This window comes from Triturus cristatus, chromosome 6, assembly GCF_964204655.1.
Source record: "Triturus cristatus chromosome 6, aTriCri1.1, whole genome shotgun sequence".
Lineage (NCBI taxonomy): Eukaryota > Metazoa > Chordata > Amphibia > Caudata > Salamandridae > Triturus > Triturus cristatus.
The window spans coordinates 619,989,850-620,011,034 of NC_140589.1; the positions used below are offsets into that span (position 1 = coordinate 619,989,850).

The 21,185-nt window shown below is 49.0% G+C and overlaps 1 protein-coding gene across 4 annotated transcripts in view; it reads left to right on the forward strand.

Moving 5' to 3' along the window:
* USP45 (ubiquitin specific peptidase 45) overlaps positions 1-21,185 on the forward strand; it is a 1,582,349-nt gene that overhangs the window by 102,881 nt on the left and 1,458,283 nt on the right. For all 4 annotated transcript variants that reach the window (XM_085611114.1, XM_085611117.1, XM_085611116.1 and 1 more), the window contains exon 5: positions 16,222-16,322. In XM_085611114.1, the coding sequence (XP_085467240.1) occupies positions 16,222-16,322 (101 nt within the window). The remainder of the gene's footprint in view (positions 1-16,221; positions 16,323-21,185) is intronic.

A 21,185-nucleotide genomic window follows, 5' to 3' on the forward strand; every position in this document is an offset into this window, starting at 1 on the left:
CCAAATCTTAAAAAGACGGTCACAGTCATTGTGATCTTGTGGCAACGCTAAACCATTATCAACAAAGTGCAGCATCCGAAGCAGAAGCAAATACCTATCACGACTCATGACTGCCGATAAAATAGCCGTTACCATCAAGGGACTAGTAGACCAATATGAAGACATTGATGGCTTCCTTAGCAAGCCCATCAAAAAAGTTAAACCCAAGAACTTCTTCATCTCTTCCAGATTTGTGGGAGTCCAGCGGGTAGCTCTAGAGTGGGGCCTAAGGCTGGCACTGTTGTCCCTCAAAAACTGTTCGGCATACAAATTAGACTGCTCAACAATTTCTGCCAAAAATACATCGTCCATAAACAACTGCAACAAATGTATCGGCAAAAAATGTTCTTTATTCACTCTACACCCTGGAACACCAGTAAAGTCTGGCTATGCCGGCTGCACAATTCCTGGGGCAACCCAGAGGTCAACAGTTCCAACTGGAAGCCTTGCAGCCCCAGACTGCAGCCCAGATGCCTCTTGCTGCACTATTGGCACATCAATGACCTTCTCTAAAACAGACACTTCATCCACACTAAGAGTAGCTTCATCCGCACTGAGAGTAGTTTCATCATCCGATTATTCCAAGTGGAGAGAAAACTGACTGCCTGAATCTTCCACTCCCTCCTCTGCCTCAGATGCAGAGTCAGTCTCTGAACGATGGTGAGAGGAAGACTCAAAAAGCATACCAATAACCTGCTGAGCGGTAATCCTGCGGCTAGCCATTATCCTTACTAAGAAAGGAGACTGCACAAACAAGTCAACAACAACTAACACTGTGCAAAATAAGTAAGTAAAAAAAATGTGTGCATTTATCACAAAGATCTATATACTCAAAAACTATACAATTCACTTGTAAGAGACATCTACACTCACCAGCACCTACTCTGCAGAGAGACCGCAAAAAACGACGATATCCCACTAGAAAGAAAAGAACAAAAACAATTACTCACAAGACAACAAAATACACATCGAGCACAAATGCAAAATGTTTTTGACACTCAAAAAACAGAGGCCAAACATACTGCTATTATTACACCATTTGCAAAAAACACATTCATGCAGAGAAATTAAACTCATAACATTGTACAAAAAAAAGTCTCTTTCTAAACACATGCAACTACACAAACAGAAACACCAGTAACGAAACCGCAACCTGGAACAGTCTAAAGAGCAAAAGCCATGAACTAGAACAAAAAGGGAAAAATAAAGCATTACATTTGCAATTCACAAGAAATAAAACACTTAACATTAGAACACGCTATGTCACTATCCAAATGGTCAATCTGCCAGATGGGCCTTCAAATAGGGCTGAGAAAAATGGGGGGTGATCTTGCCCTAGGGATCGGGTGAGGTTTTCTGCCAGGCCGATCTTTCTCCCAGGTGGGGCAGAAAACAGACAGAAATGTGCCCCCACTTGCAAGAGAAATAAATCCCAGGTGCCTAGTAGGGTTTTGTGCGCTAGCAACTAGAAAATGGGTGGGTGCAATGACGGAGCGGTTCCGTCATGACCACACGCCCACTGTTGCTCATGATGGAACCGCTCCGTCATAAGCACCGAAAGGGTTAAGGGAATGATTGTTTATGTGCAGGAAGGTGTCCCTTCCTATACATAAAGAATCCAGAATGGCGAAGTGTAACTTCTGTGTGCTGCACTGTGCAGCACATATAGAAGTTGCAAATCATTATTTTTTAAATGATTGTTTATGTGCAGGAAGGAACACCTTCCTGCACATGAGCAATCATTCATGGCGATTTGCTGTAATTTAAAGTTAAGAGCGTGAATAATTAAGGCCCTGGCTGGGCAATAGGAGTAAAGGAGCCCCATGAGAGGGCCCAGGCCAATGGTGGTATGGGAGTGAGACAGTGCTAATGAGGAAGGGGAATGGAGTGGGATGGAAAACGAACAGTATGACAGTATCAGTAGAGTTGAGAGAGTGTCTGTGTTGAGGGTGTTGCCAAGACTTCTGGGAAACTGGGTCATTTTCCTTTCTGCTCCAACAGCCTTGCATTCATCTGTACCCCCAAACAAATCCGTCTGCTGCTTGCCAAGACTAGGAGTTTTACAACAATGGAAACAACAATGTCCTCTATACTTTTCAGTGCCAGAGTAAGTGTCCACAGAGAAGGACTTTGGAGCGAAGGGCAGGGAATCTGTCAGAGTAGGCAGGGGTGTGGAATTATCAAAATAATCTACTTGTCCAAGGGACAAAATGCCACTGAGATCTACATGTCCTGTAAAATCCACTTGTCCCACCTACTCCCGTCCACACATCAAACATAAGGGCTGACAGAGAAACGTAATATATTTTTGTTTTATTAATATTGGTAAACCATTAAATGCTTTGCAATAATAATGCTAAGAAAAACTTGACAAGCAATATTATCCCATTTATCCAAACCATGAAATAGCATCAGTCTACTTCAAACGGAATTTACAACAGCGTTGTAAGAAGATAGGAACTGATAAAACTGAAATATGCCATGGGCTCACGTCAAATGTGTCCTATGGTCACATCGACCAACATTGGTACTAAGGGAACTACTTGTGTGCAGATCTGGGCACCTTGTGAAAGAGACAAATGCACTGAAGCCACACAAAGCGACTTTAACCAGAGGCTTTAATTATGCCGATCCATTGCCCCGTGGTATATGCTGTTGTGGCCGGAAGCAAAATGGGCATGACAACAACAGACCAATGGGTGAAAAGAGGTGGCCGAAAGCCCTTTAAGTAATATTATACATATTATTTTAAAATCAAAAGGTCTTGGCTAAAGCCAGACCTAAAAAGCAGTGATGACGCAATCGCATGTCACTCACACCACTTACACATGCATGCGTGATGATCATGTTCATGCATCAGAAAGCATACGAGCAGAATGACTCCAGTGCCATGTTTTTTTAAATTTACTGATCCGAGAAAGATCTTGCTTTTCTGACCTATTGGTTTTGCCAGTGCTTTTGCCCATGCAGTGCATCATGCGCAAAAAGCTTTTGGCTGATGCTGTGTAGCATCGTGAAAATAAGAGGAAAAGCAAACGGCCATAATGATGACTGGACCCATTTCCTAGGCTCACACAATGTATGAGGATGTGTGCAAGTGTATGCATCGCCATAATTGCATGCACCTACGGAATGAGGGGGACATGTTTCGAAAATATTTATTTACTGATTAAAAATGAACACCCATTGGCTTGCCTACAGACAGACAGAAGCATGTTTCATGCCCTGCCAAGGATCTAGAATCTCACTAAAGTATGTATCTGTCTGTAGAAGGAGAAAACTGAACCCTCATGATCGATTTACCCGTGCCATCAGTCCTGACATTCTTGAAGAATGGACGATTTACCGCACTGATGACAGTGCCGTTAGTGAACCAAGAGGCATGGCAGATGTGAACACTGTATGTGACCAGAATATAGAGCAACATTGTAGTCTATATTAATTCAAAAACAGGTTTTTGTACAGCTCGTTTTCTGAACGCATTCATTTGAAAGTGCTTCTCTTGATTATGAAAAGAAAGTTTATGTTTTGGTGAAATGAAATATTTGCTTAAGATCACACAATTTAAGCATGGAAGCCAATTTTTAACTAGCCAGGTTCTCTTTCACAAACTATGAGTATGAAATGGAGGCCCCCCTGTTTCCCACAAGCACAGTCAGAGTGATCTAGTTGTGTTCATTGGCAGAGTTCTGCATATGTGTATAAACTAGCACACCATACCAACTGAACAAACCACCAGATTTTTGTACTGCTGCTAAGTGAAATCAGCATTTTATCTTCTTTAATGGCACCTTCATATCTTCCTCACCGCCATTTCACTAGTCAAGTCATTTTAAGACTTGACTAGTCTACTGGACAGGGATACGGTATTCTGATGAATAAAGCAGTTTTAATGATTATTTTTAATCAAACACAAGTTAAAGATGTCTGAACAATGAGAATGGCTCAAGGCAGCAAGTCAGGTCTCGGCTAGAGTGAGAAGTTGCAAACAGGTAGCAGTGAGTTCCTGCTTCACTATGTAGTTCTGCTCTACCCTTAGAAGCTAACTTGGCCCCCCTAACATTTCAGTTATTTGGGGCACACAAGCACTTCACTCCACTTCACACACTGTAGAATTCATTGCTCTTTATTTTGAGGTTGACAGGCTATGTGGGGCCCAGTAGCAGCCCACACTCCCTCTTCCAGCTGACAGAGCGAGGGGGGTGGGGGAAGGTTCACCACACCACTGAGATACAGATAAGAAGGTGAGGAAAAAACAGCTTCAACCTTTTGAAATGGAAATAGAGCCATTGGGCTGCCTGTTCTCGCCTGGGTCAAGTTTTGCCTTTTCTGCTGCTGTGTGCAGATATTGTGGAAATACCCGTGGGCGGTGAGGCTTCCAGAAATGTCCCTCATGCAGACCCCCTGTGCGGTTCTCTCACCTTGGGGCACAATAAAGGAGGGAAAGAATGTCTTGCTTCTCAAGGGGTATCCATGCTCCGAGCAGATGGCCTGTGCCCACAGCCACTTGCACTGTAGGTCGTGCTCACGCACTTTAAAGTGGCGTTTGGCGCTTAAATAAGAAATGCAGGACCAGGACATTCTTTTTCTTCACCCTATGGATCAATGTGAATTTTAATATGGCCTGAATACGCTTGCATAAGACCTTGAGTGCTAATAAAAGAATGGCATTTGTTTTGCGGTTTTATATAGCGCGAACTCGACCTGAAGGTATTGGAGCGCTTTACATAAGCGCCAGTTACATTTACACAAGGACTGTCACATTCATTTATTTTTCTTAAGTAGCACTAATAAATTGGCGCAGCTGCACTGTAAATCAAATGTGTTATGCAGAGGGGACATTTGGTTGTAGAGTCCCAAAATGCGCCTTCTAATCCAAGCTCACGTCCCCCGCATTACCAACGTGGTATAATCTGGACAACCTCTTTACCTATTAATTATCCAGTGTCCTTTTACAGTTAAAGTTAGCAATTAAGCAAGCCTGGCAGCTCAAGAAAGAAACTGCAGCGCCACGGCAGCTTAAAAGAAATGCGTACAACGAGATTACTTGTACACAGTAAAATACTAGGCACCGGCCAATTGAGCATTTTCTCACACAAATGGGGAAGATATCGCCCATTTGTGAGGGAAATTGGCCAGTATGGCAATTCTGTGTCACACATCTGGTGTGAAAGGGAGTTCTCTGCAGTTGGCACGACTTACAGCTGTTGGTACTTCAGGTGTGAAATTAACTGAATTCTGGGACTCCCGGAGCTAGGGCACTGACGCCGAACAGCATGGGCAACAAAGACACTTGTTCCTGATATGTTGTCAACAGCACAAAACGGGGGGGGGGGGTAGAAAGGGGCACAGTGAAGTTGAAATGCAAGGCCGAAAGTGCAGCTATATATTAATATTCAAAACCCTACAAACAGAGGCAGCGTAGTGCTGGGAGGATTTGGTAAAAGGTCACAAGCTCTAGTAAACAGGCAGTGACTGGGCCCCAATAATAGAGACTCAGTGGGTTCATGGTCAGGCCAAGCTTGAAACCCGATAATCTTTCAAGTGCAATATCCACCCTGCTACCTCGCCCTCCTCCCTTACATTAACCAAACGCATCAGGTTCATTTAGCTTCAGGCTAGACACACTCCTCTCCCCCCCGCTTCCTTTTGGGTGTTGCTCTATTCCAGTGACATGCTCTTTAGAATATAGGTGATGGCCCCACCTCACCCCCTGGCGTGCACACAACCATGGAGGCGTTAGCTAGCTGCAGTCAACATGTAGTTTTCGGCCAGGCTTGTGCGCCCCATCATCCGCTTCTTACAGGTCAGTAACGGGAAGGTAGGTGGAAGAGGGGGTTGGGGGAAGAGGGGGTTGGGGAAACAGGGGGTAGGGCTGCAGCCTCAAAGCACACAGATGGAACCGTCCTTCCTGAACCAAGCGCTTGATAGTGCCACGGTATGCAGAGAAAGTTGAAGTTAGTGTGGCTGTGGTAAAGGCACAGTGACTTCTCTTGGACAGGGGGATACGGCCTCCCAGCTAATTCGGTCTGCAGCTTGTTTCCAATACTCTGTTGTCTTCAGCCCGATCGATCGGCAGTCTCTCCCAGGTCCTTGGTCAGGCCGGGTCGAGTTACCTCTTTTTTCGGATCCCCCGGTACTGCGGCGCCGTTTTACTGTGCCCTCTACTTCAGCGCCCCCACGTTTTATGCTCAGTCTCACGCTCATAGCAGGGATGAGAGCCCGCGGTTTCTGGAACCACAAGGTTACACACGGTCTCTCACAGCAGGCGCACCAATTCTATTCTAATTACGGAGCGATCTGAAAAAAATATAACCCTTTTGAACACTCTACAAGTGCTATGGCGGGCATTATGGTAGGGCTTATTTTACCTAATGTATTGCCTCGCGGCAGCCACAAACGCCTGCTTGCTGAGACTGAGTGACGTTTCACTCCCTCGGCCAATCACTGTCTAGAGCCCAGTTATGGGCTGCTAGCCAATCAGAAGCCTCCAAAGGCTCCCTGCATGCTTCTCTGATTGGTTGTGAGCCCCAGAGTGCCCACAGCCTGTTTCATTTACGTGATTTAATGTCTACTTGTCCGTCGGACAAAATAGACATTAAATCTTCTTGCCCACCGATAAAAACAACTTGGTTCGGGCGATATGATTCCCCCACCCCTGGAGTAGGTGACTGTCTCTTTTCTGGCCTCTCCTTACATTTTAACTGGAAAAGTGTGGAGCTCTTGTCTTACTGTAGCAACCCTCAGTTTTCACATTGTTGCTTCACATTTACGTACACTTGTTTTGCACGAAAACTGTGTTTCAGATTTGACTGCTGCGATGTTTATTTTTGCTATTTTCCCATACTGTCATTGTGTAGGAGTTTTTTGTTGTTTAATATCTTCATACAAGTACATAGAATATTAAGCAGTGCCAAACAAGTTGTGTTGCAATTACTTTAATACAAGGGGATGTTTCTTAATATGTTGATCAGTGTGTGGTGTTAATTCTGCATAACCTTTCTAGTATTCTTTTTTGGAGCCACATTGTTGAGATAGCATTGAAATTCCTATCCATAGACATAAAGTGGTTTATAATCTGCTTTTGTAGAGGTAATTCATGAGTGCCAGGTTCAGGTTTGGTTGTGTGGTGACCGAACTACAAGATGAAAAGTCAAAGTAGTGACTGGTCTTGAAAATTAGTATTTATTAAAACAGGGGCACAGTTAACCTCCTCCCACTATCTATATATTGAATAGAATGTAGCTACATACTTAAAATGTTTTCTGAAGACTACTTTTGCAAAATTTGAGAGTTTCGACTTTGGGTTGGTTTTTGGGCTGACACTGGTCTGCGTTGGGCTGAATTTGGGCTTATACTTGAGCTTCTTTGGGCTTCGGATGGGTCTCAAACTCTGGCAACACTGCTGCTGACAGGCTGATGCTGCTGTTGGAAGTAAATGTTTTACTCAGTATGTCCGACTTTATTCTCACATGGCTAAGGAAGATCATGTAAAAATATACAAAATTTGCTGTCATTTAGCTTCTGGAGCACTCTCCATAACCTCTGACAAAATCATGAAAGAAAACCGTTTTCTCTCAAACATGGTTCATCAAATGCCAGTCAAGGGTCAGCATTTTTCACAGGGTAAAATGATCCGGGAACTCACCAGAATTCATAACATGAGTATAACTCTGCCAGCAAATGATGTAAATTGTGGCTAAAATCGGTTATCACCTTTTGTGTGACCCTCAAAACCTGGCATTCACTACAATGCAATTCAGTGAGAACTGTTTCCCTCGAGTCCTGTGGTGGCTGTCAAAACACTTGGTCCATGTTGTGCCAGCCAATAAAGGGGTAGGGGTTCTTCTTCAAACCACCCTGACATGCTGCTAGGGGTCAGGACCTCCTCACCCTGCCTTCTTATATGTTTTTTCATTAATTTTCAGGACGCAAGGATCATGTCCCTGTGTCCTCTAAAGGCTGACAGAATATGTTGTGGCCAGCCAGTCAGGATAGACTAGTCCTTTTAAAATTGGCCAGTCAGAACATATCTGGACACCAATGGTTCAGATACACCTACATTTTTAACCCTTTTACACTCAACTTGAGCCTCTCTTTAATTGTTGATTTTTTTTTTAAAGTGACTGACGATTTACCCCAGATTATAAAAAGTACGATTTCTGAATAAAGTTCTACATTTTTGCCGAAATAATAGTTGAAATTCTGTTCATCTATTTTTTCTGAATTGAAGAACAAAGTTTCCTATGGGATTTACCATCGGAAATCATAATTTTGGGACCCCCCTTTTCATTGGCCCCTGCTTGACGGATCCGAGCAAAACTTTCTAAGGATTCGAGGTGAATGAACTTTTTTTCTGGAAAATTTCATTTAGATTTGTCAAATGGTGTCAAAGTTATGAGTGAAACAAATAAAAGTTCTTTCTATGGAAACTCTGACCTAACTATGACAACACATTGGTGTGACTGCCACTGTGTAAAATATATAGACTCTTTGCATTGTGTAGGATGACTTTCAGGGGGGCCAAGATTGTATCGGCAGGACTGTTGAGCAGAGCTTTGCTTCCATCTAGGTGAGAACATTTTATTTAGATTTTTCTATAGTGCGCACATAATCCAAGATGAAGTTGTATAGCTTTACATAAAACTCAAAAGGTTGATAATCATAAGCAGATTTACAGTTTTTCTGACTCAAGGAAAATATTGATAGCCGCTCTTATGTTCTAATGACTGCCTATGAATGGAGCCAGTGAGGCAAGTAGCCTCTCCTGTGTGCAGCCCCGCCTACTAATGTGGACACTCTTTTTTTTTGATAATCAAATTTGTATTGATTTCAACATTAACAAACAGTTCAGCATAATCACGGATAGCGGATATATATGCACATCCATCAGGGAAAGAACACCCCCCCCCCCCGCATCCCCACCACGGAACCCCACAGATAATGCGACCACCGGAAACTAGAAGCTGCATTAATTTCCCCCAACTGCGCCCAGCCATTTGCCCCACACCCTTCGGTATTTCTTGGTGCATCCGCGTGCCGTGTATAAAATCTTCTCCTGTGCCGCACACCAGTCCACACCTTAACGCCACTTTCCCAGAGCTGGTGGATCGGGACAAAGCCATGCTGCGGCTATATCGCGCTTGGCAACTATCATTGCTGTGTTAAAAAAGGTCTTGTCGCTCCGGGACCCGTCCAGCCCATCAGTTATCCCCAGTAATGAGTGTCGCGGATCGTGGGGCACTGTCCACCCCAAAACCTCCGTAAGTTCCCCCTCAATGGCCCCCCAGAAATCTGCCAGCCGGGGACAGGTCCAAACCATGTGAAAAAGATTAGCTGGGGCCTGGCCACACCTAGCGCAGGACGCATCAGAGCGAAGGCCCGCTTGATGAAGGCGTACCGGAGTCAGGTAAGCAATGTGCAAGTAGTATAATTGGATAAGTCTAAGTTTGGCGGAGGCGGTAATGGTCTTAGGCGCCATGAGCGCGTCTCGCCAATCCACCTTGTCCAACGACCCCACCCAGTCTACCCACTGTTCTTTCAGTCTGTCCAACGAGGTGGGAGTGTTGTTAATTAAGGTGCGGTATATCCGGAAGATACCCCCCCTTTCCAAGTCCCTAAGCAGCGTCTGGGCCTCCGTGGGGCTGTACCGTCCACGATGTGCACTCGAAGGGCGTGTCTTAACTGCAAGTACTTATAAAACTGGGAGGGGTGCAGGGAATATCGATTGCGCATCTCTTGGAAGGAAAGCATGTGGCCCCTCACCCATACGTCCCCGAGCTGTGTTATACCTATGAGGTCCCAGGCTTTGAACCCCTGCCGACCACTCACCTCCCGCAGCCAAGCCCCCTGCCAGAGGGGGGTGCATTGGGTCAGTTTGCCGGTCCAGCCGGTGTGGCGCAGCGAAGCCCGCCAAGCCAGGAACACCGAACGTGTCACCTCAGGCAGCTGAAACGGGACAGGTCCCCCGTACAACATGGCCTGCACCTTAGAAAACCCCAGTACGCATAACTCCAGCCGGTAGGCCGGGTCGGACCATCCCCCGTTGAACCAATCGTGGACCACCAGCAAACGTGCGGCTATAAAGTAGAGGTACAAATGCGTCATGGCCATGCCCCCATCAAAGAATGGGATCCAACCGTGGAAAGAGCCAGGCGCGACCCCCCACCGCCCCATGAGAATTTGGTAACGAGCCTATCCAACACCTTAAACCAGGGTCTGGGAAAACAGAACGGGGTGTTCTGGAGGACATAGAGGAACCTGGGGAGAATCAGCATTTTAAACAAGGCCACCCGGCCCAGAGGGTTCAGGGGCAGCGCCCTCCATTTATAAAGGTCTGCTTTAGCCTTTTGGACCAGAGGAGTTACATTGAGGGACCAGCCCAGCTCCGGGAGCGTGGTAACCCATATTCCCAGGTACTTAAATGAGTTGCATCGGATCGGAATATTAGACTGCCAATCATAACAGTCCCTTGACAGGGGCAGCGGGACCAATACCGATTTCCCGGGGTTCAGCCGAAGACCCGACGCCTGCCCAAACGCTCGCAACAACTGGAGGCAACGCGGTCCAGAGGAGGCGGGCTCTGCCAGGAAAAGCAGAACATCGTCTGGTAGAGCGCGATCTTGTCCGTCGCGGTGCCGGGCCACTCCCATCCCCTAACACAGGTGCCAGCCCGCACCAGGACCCCTAAGGGTTCCATGGCCAGGGCAAACAACAGGGGTGATAGGGGGCAGCCCTGCCGCGTGCCCCTCGCTATGGGAAAGGCCTCGGACAGGACGCCGTTCACCAGCACCCGTGCCTGCGGCTGTGCATAGAGCACACGGACCAGTTCCCGGAACCGGGGCCCAAAGCCCATCCCAGCCAACACATCTTGGAGATACACCCAGTCCACCGAGTCAAAGGCTTTTTCGAAATCAATACGGAAGAGGGCCAAGTAGGGAGTCAGGAGGTGTCGGTGGGCCAAGGCCAGCTGCACCCTCCGACGGCAGTGCCTGGTCGCGCGAGCGGGCATGAAGCCACACTGATCCGGGTGTACCAACTTAGGCAGGTATGGCTTCAGCCGTTGGGCCAAGATGGAGGCATAGAGTTTGATTTCTGTGTTGAGGAGGGATATGGGGCGGTAGTCCGCGCAACGACGGGAGGGGGGTTGGGACTTCGGAAGGACCACGATTGTGGCTATGTCCGTCTCTTGCGGGAAGGAACCTCGCTCAATGGCTTCATGAAAAAGGCCAGCCACGTGGGTTACCAGTATATCCCGATAGGCTGCATAGTATTCTTGGGGAAGACCGTCCGGTCCCGGAGTCTTGCCAGGGGATGTAAGAGAAATGGCTTCTTCGAGTTATTTCGTGGAGATGGGGCGGTCAAGATCCTCCCAAGCTGCCGTCTCTAACTGGGGAAGACGGACGTGACCCCGCCCAAGGAGATCACGGAGCGACGAGTTGGGTGGTTGTGCGACATACAACCGCCGATAGTAGCTGGCAAACGTGCTTGCCATCGCTGAGGGGGCGCTGAAGACCGAACCTCGATCGTCGACCACTTCTGGAATTATCCGACTCGCCCTGGGGAAGGTAGCCAGCCTGTGCAAAATCGCACAGTTTTTTTCCCCCCAACCATAGACTCGCGCCACCGATGACCTCCAGAGCAGCTTCGCCGCATCCAGAGATAGTTGCCTAATCTCGGACCGAAGAAGGGCTAGTTGTCGGCTTTGGGCCATGTTGTCGAGCCGGGAAAGAGACTGCTCCAAGCGAAGCGCCTGCGCTTCCTTTGCGGTGATTTCCCGGTGTTGCTCCTGCCTCTGCTTTTTAAAATGCCCTTTCGTGAACCCCCGAATTGTGGCTTTCCCAGCCTCCCATAGGGTCCCGGGGGAGGATACGGAGCCCTCGTTGGTGAGGAAGTATTGCTAGAGCTCCTTCCCTACCGCCTTCCGGAAGTCTTTATCCTGGAGGAACCACGCATTCATCCTCCACGTTTGACGGGCCGAGGGAGGGGGGGATCTGGTACTGAGGTGTACCGGCGAGTGGTCCGAAATACCCCTGGGTAGGATACGAGCATCCACAACCTCCAAGCAGTCAGTCGCGGGGAGAAAGATCATATCTATGCGTGCCTGCGTGTGATGGGCTGCTGAGGTGTGAGTAAAATGAGCGGCACGGGGGTGCCACACACGCCAGGCATCGCAGAGGCCAAGGGACTCGGACCAAGACCTCAATTGTTTGGATTGTGCAGTGCGGACCGCATAGGGAGGGCCCGATGAGTCTATGGCCGGATTGGAGACTGCATTGAAATCTCCCCCCACCACCATAACTCCCAGGGGGAGCGAGGAAAGGAGGGTGGAGGTCTCCGTCAGGGTAGAGGTAAGCAGCGAGGGGGGTGAGTATAGGGACAAAAGGTTGAGCGGGGAGCCGGCCAGAGAGCCGCATACCATCACATATGTACCCTGAGGGTCGTGGATCACCCGGGAGAGAACGAAGGGTAAGTTACGTCGCATGAGGATAGCCACCCCCGGGAACCCCTGGAGAAGCCGGAGTGCCACACTCTCATATCCGTAACGGGCCATAAAGGGACAGTGGTTGCCCAGTAAGTGTGTCTCCTGGAGGAGAAGGATGTCGATGTGGAGGCGCTGTGCGTAACGTTAAACTGCGGTACGCTTCAATTTGTCCAGGAGACCGTTAACATTCCAGGATAGGACGTGTAGGGAGGCCCCGGTCACGGGGCCGGCTATCACGGCGGGTGGAATCTGGGGCTCGGCCACGCCAGCTCCCGGAGCAATATGAGCGCGAGCTGGGGCCGGGACGTGTGCGGGTGGGTGTGCGCACCAAGAGCTAGGACTATCTCTACTGAGAGGGCCTGAATCCGTCCGTGGAAGCTGAAACAGTAAGACAAGTAAAAGAACAACAACAAAGGCAGAACCCCTTCCCCAACCAACCACCAACCCCCACCCTACACTTCAAGAACGGAAGCATCTGTCGACCCCTTAATCAACCAAACCAAACTAAAACGCTTGGATCTATAGCGTGGAGGACCCCTCCAGAAGCACGGATGAATGTGAGCCTCAGCATAGAGCAATAGAAAGAGCAGGCAAGTCCATCAAAGTCCGATTCCCCCCCCCCGGGGGTTGAAGCACCACCCCTCACAGCGAGCCATCGTCCAGACCTAAGGGCAAGGCAGCTAAAGGGTGGGAGTACGAGAGAGGTCTGAGTCCACCAGGGCCCGCGGTGGGGGGGGGGAGCCCGTCAAGTCCTCTGTGGAGCGGTGTCTGTTGCACGGCGGAGAGCCTGATTGACTGGAGGAATCACGGTGATCGGGGGCCGCACCCCTGGAGGAGCGGCCTGCTGAAGCGCGTAGATGGCGCCCCCTACGGGACCTCGTGCGACGCCGCCGATGGCGCCCCGGTGATCTCGGCCCCACCGGTGGCGGCCCTGCATGTTCTGAAGAGTCCTCTTGCCGAAGGCGGAGGGGACGCTCTTCCGCCAGTCATGCCCACGCCGCCTGAGGAGTATCAAAGAATTGTGTCTTGCCCTGAAAGATGACTCGGAGGCGTGCCGGGAATTGGAGCTGGTATTGCATGCCCAGAGTGCGCAGCTTCTTCTTAACCTCCGTGTAGGAGCGCCGAAAGTCCTGAACTTCCCTAGTGTAGTCCGGGAAAACCATAATAACGTGGTTTTGGAACTTAAGGCGACTGTTCGCCATGGCCGCCCGCAAGATTGCATCACTGTCTTTGAAGTTGAGAATTTTGAGGATGATGGGGCGGGGTGGGGCACTGGGAGGAGGCCTAGGCACCAAGGACCTGTGGGCCCTTTCTACAACAAACCAAGTTGACAAAGCCTCCCCCGGCATCCAGGACCGAAACCATTGTTCCACGAAGGTGGCCGCTTGCCCCGCTTCCACCCCCTCGGGAAACCCCACCAGGCGAAGGTTGTTGCGACGTGCACGGTTCTCAGCATCCTCGGCACGCCTGTGGATCTCCCCAGTACGAGCTCGGAGTTGGGCCACCTGATCCTTCAGTTGGGAGATATCGTCCTTTGTTGTGGAGAGGCGGGATTCGGCCTCTGTCAGTCGGGCGGTGGTGTTGCGAACGTCCTGTCTGAGGATGGACACGTCCACCTTAATTTCCCCTATCTTCCCCTCTAAGGACGCCTGATAGGCACTGATAGCCTGAAGGATGGTAGCCAGGTCCTTGTCTGGAGGGGGTTGAGATCCCCCCGCCGCCCCCCCCAGGAGGGTCCGACTCTGAAGTAGTAAACCGATCCATTTTGGTCAGTGTGGCCGCCAGTGCTGGCCTGGGGCCCTTGTCCCTTCCCATGGCCGGGGACCGGACCCACTGCCACTGCGGCCGCGAGAGACCCAGATAGGATGAGGGATCACTGAGGGGGAGGGGATCCAGAAACCTGCAGGTGTATGGATTGTCTGCAATCCCAGCGGGAACCGCACCCGAAGAGAGCAGGCCGTGGATACCACCAAGGTGGGGGCGTGGCAACCACAATGTGACAGGGAGTAGCTATGGGGTGTGGGGGGGCACGCATCAACCCCTGCGCCGCCGCCCGAACCAGCAGCCGATCCCCCCCACTCCTATATAAAGCCACCTGCGACTCCTACACCACACTCCGCAGCATGCAGTAGACCGTTGCTCGCAAATGGCCTCCTCAGGAGCAGCGCCGGCCGACGAGCCGGCCGAATTCCCACCAGGAGCCCTTCCAGCCAAAAGACCGCCACTCCACCGGGCCACCGGTCGTCTAGCGCCACTCCTGACCGGCACCGCAATCACCGCTGCCGTGGACAGAGGGAACAGCTATGGGGTGGGAGGGCACACACCACCCCCCTGCGCTGCTGCCCGAACCGGCAGTCGATCCCCTCCACTCACCACACAAATCCGCCAGCCGACTCCTCCGCCACTCTCCACATCCTGCAGCCGACCGCCACTCACCAGTTGCCTCCTCCGGAGCGGCGCCGCCCGACAAGCCGGCCGAAGTCTCACCAGGGGCCCCTCCAGCCGAAAGACCGCCACTACCCCGGGCCGCCGGTCTTCTAGCGCCACTCCTCACCGGCACCTCAATCACCGCCGCCGGGTCACAGAGACGGGGGGCTAGGAGGCCCTATGCAGCCAGAACACGTAGGAGGCAGGAGGATGCGGGGGGCAGGGGTCGCAATTCACGTCGCCACCACCATCTTGCTGCCTGCCGGGCCCCCGGCCTGCCGCACCCCGCCAAAAGTGCGTCCACAGCCCCAAGGTCGTTCACCCTGCCCCCACGCTGGCCGATGCACCGGCCGATCGGGATCTCGAAGCACCACTGATAACAGAGATGGGGGCGGCCAAGAGTCCCTATGCAGCCAGAGCACGCAGGAGGATAGGGGGGGGGGGGGCGGGGGCTGCAAATCATGCCGCCGCCACCATCTTGCAGCCAGCCAGGCCCCCGGCCTGCCTCACCTCGCTAAAAGTGCCGCCACCTCTCCAAGGTCGTCCACCTTGCCCCTGTTGCCCCTGTGCCGGCCGATGCACCGGCCGATCGGGGTCACGAAGCCTCACGAGCAACGTCCAGATGAGCGGCAGTGCCGCCGATGCAGATCCGCCCCCGTGCGGGCCGCCGCCCAACCCTCAGCGGCCTCGCAGCTCATGCGAGGCCCGGCACCACCTCACAAGGCCGCACCTCCCGCCGCGTCGGCCGCGACAGGCCACAGGCGCCGCGGAATGCGGCCCGATCAGCAGGAGAAAAGGCCCCCGGGAGGGAGACACCGCCAAGCTCAGGTAAGTAACACAGAGACGCGCTGAGGGTTACCGGATCCGAGGCGGATGACGGAGGGGTCCGGAGCACTCTTAGAGTGCGACCGCCATCTTGACGCCTCAGACCGGATGTCAATGTGGACGCTTTTACTTAGTTGAATTAATATATGTACACCAATCTTGAGAATGTGTATTGGAAACTAAATTGTGTGGATTTTTAAAAAACTCATAAGTTGATGTTTGCTGAAAAATGGCAGAATTTCCGATATATATTTAAAGCTCACGTTTAAGCAATAAATATGTGGTGTAGGGGAGACTTAATTACTAATATAGTTAATTTGGTATCTGGGATATTTCAACTATGCTTGTTGTGTATTAACCATGTATGCAAGTAGTATGCAATACAAATCTGAAAAGTATGTAATTACAGCATCCTTAAGTGGCACAATTATTGTTTACTTTTTTAGGTGCTATGAGTGTGATGAAGAATTGTCTACACACTGCAACAAGAAGGCATTGGCCCAGATGGTTGATTTTCTTCAAAAACATGCTAGTAGGGCTGAAACAGGTCTGTGAACACTCAAAACGAATAAATAAAGAATAAATGTGTGAATCATGCTGGATTTAATAACCGAGCAGAGATCTCTTTTGGGGTTATCTGGGACATTGTATTTCCATTGTTTTACTGAATGTGGGTCTTAACCAGACACCCAAAACAATAATGTCCATTGCACACTCACAAAATTGGTATGTCATACTATTGTATAAAGATGTAGGTAGCTATAGTGGAGTTCCCATTTATCACATTAAAGAGCACACGTAACGTTTCCGAAGGGTCAGCCAGTTGCGCGGTTGTAGTTAGTACTAATTTCTAAATTTAGAGTAGAATGTAATCTGGGAGTTGCATGTTTACAGGAAGCACAGCAAAGAGAATTTGCCAGTCTGGCATGAATTATATGAGTGTATTCACGTATTTTCCTAGGAGGGGGTCATATGAAGGGAGGGCTGACTTGTCCATGTTTCTGTTGGTGCACATGCCCACCTCCCCCAAGAATGGCCCAGGAGACCAAGAATGACCTGAAGGAAAGTGGAACTGGCTCCTAACCGTGTAGGAGGTGGATCGGCAAATACCCAGCTTTTCTGAGTCTGCCAGTGCTTGTGTGACTAAAGAAGAGTACTAGCACATATATGTTGTCCCTGCTGTTATGTGGAGAAGAGGGAACTTGATTGTGCCACAGCTGGGCATTTCAACACAAACCCGAAGTATTTGAGAAAGTTTGTGTTAAGTGCGTCCAGAACTAGCTGGTGAATCTTCTGCTTCTGCTTAGTGGAGGCATAATATTGCCTGGCCTTCAAAACATAGCGATTCACCTGGCTCTTTTTGTAAGGCTTAATGAGTATTACAATGTCCAGCATGACAAGTTTTTTTGAAGCCCTATTTCCTCATTCACACAGGTAGGCATATAGTTTTACTGTAAAAGTAGATTGGGGAGGCTATGCTGCCTCCCCAGTTTTATGACCCCCACTAGGCCTGCAGGATCGAAATCATAGCAGAACCGGAGGTGATGCTATCAGTCTGCGAGCCTCTAGAAAGGTGAGAGAGAGCCAGCGGAGAATGTGTGCATGAGGAAAATGGTAAGTATGTGTTTTGGTATGTATGTATGGGTGTGCAATTCTGCACGTCTATTTAATCAAGACGAATGATGGCTAGGGCACACCGGGCACGTGATGGAATTGACCGACATGCCCATACCTGTATATGTGTGTATATTGGTTGTTATATACAACAAACCTAACTGGGAAGCCAACAAAGTCCAGTACTAAATTAAGGGAACCAATTCATGATCATGTACGTACCTTGCTGTCGCCAAGGCTGGATTAGCCATGTATTCCCGCAGGCATTTTCCCGAAAGAGAGGCAGAGAGAGAGAGATAGAGAGATTGGAAAGAGAGAGGCATGAAAGAAATGGACATGAAGAGCGCGGGCTTGTTTGAACATTGTAGTGGGGCTGGTTGGAACATTTTTGCAGGGACTTCTTTTAGTTCCCAGTATAACCCTGACGATAGCAGATTAAATGTCCCTTGAAGAGAAGTATTTTCTTTTTGTACTGAACGTGAGAAGAAGCCTGAAAATGCCAAATGGTTGGTCCCTGTGGTCTAAGGGAGAACATCTGTTAAATGGGCCATACCTAATAACATGGTTGCCTTAGTTGGAATATGAGGCATACCAATGTGTATGGTAGAATTGACAGGCATATGGGAGTGCCTGGGTATATTCTTAGATTGAAGGAGCCGGATGTCATGGTGGCATTAGCTGTCATACGGGTCATTCCAGGGTCTTGTGGTTGACTCGGTTGGGATGGGGGACATATCAAGGTGTACGGTAGACTGACAGGCATTTGAGTTTGCCTGGTCACCAGTTGGCATTGACTGGCAAATTAAGCTTACCTGGGTGCATGGTGAGGTGGATGAACGTATAGAACATACTGGTATATAAGTATATTTATGTTATGGTATATTATCTGTATTTGTATAGCACCTTCTACAGTTAACACAGCACTGTAGGGCTTTCTTAATGTGAGTGTTCTTTTTATAAGGATATAATTATGTACATATGTATTTATATTGCGCAGACACCGGTACAAGTAGCGTAGTGTAGTACAAAAAAAATGGAAGGTTAGTTACAATATTCAGGTAGAGAGTAGTTTTCATGTTTTGAGAAGTAGTATTCTATGAGGGGACTCTCAATTCTTTCTTGAATGGGAGCAGAGTCTGGGCTTTTTGAATATTGGCAAGACGTGTGTCCCAGTACATGGGAGCGTAGATGAGGAATATGGGATTTCCTTAGAACGCTTGTGTATTGTTGTTTGCTAACGCATAGGTCATAGAGTTTTTTAAATGTCTAGATCAGCAGTGCTTCATGTTGCTCAGGCATGTAGCTTTGGGGAGGGGGTGTTTGGGGTGTGACGCCCCCAAATAAATGCATCCTTCGCTTGGTAGTTGGGTCTTGGGGTCTGCTATCTCTGTGTCGTTTTTCTCGTCCAAAGCCAAGACTGAAATACAAAACAGTGACCTTTGATATAAACAGAGCGAGAGAGAGACAGAGATACCCATCTGGTTAGTGAATTTAAAAATGTGGAACCAGATAATCTGGAATCAATACCAGTTTCCCTAGTTGTCCAAATTGTGTGATCTTGGGCAAATATTTTATTTCACAGAGCCTTTTTTTTCTTTATTATAACGTATTAGAGCATTTTTAAATACTTTAGTTCAAAATGTGTACTGTACAAGCACCTTGAGTTTGATTTAATAGACTAGAATGTTGCTCCACCTATAATAAGAATGTAGGCCACATTTTTGGTTTACATGACTGCTGACTTGCTTCCTGGTTCGCTAATGACATTGTACTTGGGGGTGGGGGGGGAGCGGGGGGGAGCCATGAATGTTTCTACACACCATCACTTTAATAAATGTCGGTATATGCAGTGTTATATTCTGATGAAAAAAGGTGAAACATTTCCATGTGTTAAAGAAATACATTTTTTTGAATTTTGAAGAGAATGTTTCATATTTGAACATTGTTTGTTGCGTGATATACATACCAAACTTTTTCATGGCTTGGCTCGTACACAGACTCTTAGAGGCAAGCCAGACCCATGGCTGGGTTCTAGCTACTCCTATTAATTTGCCTGCATGCCCTCCTCTGTTTAACTCGGGCTTTGTACATTGGATCGCCAGTCACTTGGTAAATTTATTTGTAAAGGGCAACAGGCGCGGATCGTCCATTGGGGCGTTGGGGCGTAGCCCCCCCGCGCACCCGCCCGTGCCCGCAGCTCCCTCGGTGTCTCTGAACTTAGTTTACTTAAGTTCAGAGATGCCGAGGGTGGGGAGAACTAACTGACAATGCATGTCAGTCAGCATGACGTCGGACCTTGGGCGGTCCGGCGTCATGTTGACTGACATGCATTGTCACAAGCCAGGGAAAGGCCGCACAAGTGCGCATGAGTGGGCATGGAGATTAATTTTTAGTCCGTGCCCAGTCATGCGTACTTGTGTTTTTACTGCCTTGCGCATGCCCATTAGGAGCCCCTCGGTCTCCTAATGGGCAGGCGGCGGGCGTAGCGTAAGCTGTGCCCTCAGCCAATCCTGGCGCTGCTAGCAGTGCCAGGATTGGCTGAGAGGGGTTGGCAGGCCCCTCCTCCAGTACCGTTAGTGAAGGCGCCCAGGGGATCAGAGGTCTGAGAGGTGGCGTGGACCGGCTGTGAGGTAAGTTTTTTTTAATAAAAATATTTCATTCCCCCCCGTGCGCGACCCCCCCCCACCCGCGAGCCGCGACTGAACATAAGCCTTCTTGTCAGTGTGCCTGCTTCCCGGTAAGAAATGTAAATGTGCGCGCCAACTCCCCAATCTGCAAATGTAAAGGGTGTCAAGTTCGGATGTGTGTTGTCTTTGATTTTTATTTATTACACCTGTCTGCATCTTCTCTGCCTCTGTTCATGGGTGCCTGTATGTGTTTAGTTTCGGTTTGTGGGTGCTTGTTTTCGTCCGTGGAATTCGGCACAAACCGGGCACGTGTATATTTAAATACAAAAATGAAAACTGAGCAGTTTAGGGCCTTCTGTCTTTCTGCAGGACTATGTAAAAGTCTGTCAACTGTCTCCCGTATGGGAAATTCAACAACTGTAGGAGGATTACAAATGCATGCAGTGCGCAAATAGATTTTGTGTTTTTCTGCACAAATAGATAAAAAAAATATGCCTGGCGTCTCTTATGTAATAAGCAATAGGGCTGGACCGAGATTTGTAAAGTGTTCAGTCGAAGCGGACAGTTTTGGGGTACACTTTGCCTAGACAGGTGGCTTGCTCGTAGACCGCCCGGTGCAGGAAGTTGAGTGACAATTGAATAACTTTTCCTTGCTCTTACCAAACCATGCGGTGGATGGACGAGCAAACAGGGAGAGACAGACTCCAGCGGCGAGAAGCGGCAGAAACATCATGTTGACGCTGGCCGGAGCACTGTAAACTCTCTCTGCCTTCTCCCTCTTGGATGTCACATTCCTTCTTCCCTTTGGAAGGTGGGGTGCTGACAGTTGCACTATTTGTGGTAGGGGTCACGGGTGAGGTGAGACAGGTAAATGGGTGTCCGTCTTCAAACCGTGGCTGGGCTGGAAGCGTTTTTTTGGCTGATTGATGGAATCACTTGAAGGTACACGTTTATTCTTTTTCAGATGCATTGTAAGGGACCTACCAGCTATAGTGTAAAGTGTGAGCTTTTAAAGATGGTTGCCAAAAAAAAAGGGTTTCCTGAAGCCACATATTTATTCTTTTTGACGAGTATTGTAAGGGAGCTACCAGCTAAGGTGTGTGAAGTGTGTGCTTTTAAAAGACCGTGGCATTATAAACAAAACTGCTCTTACTGAGTGCAGTCCGCAG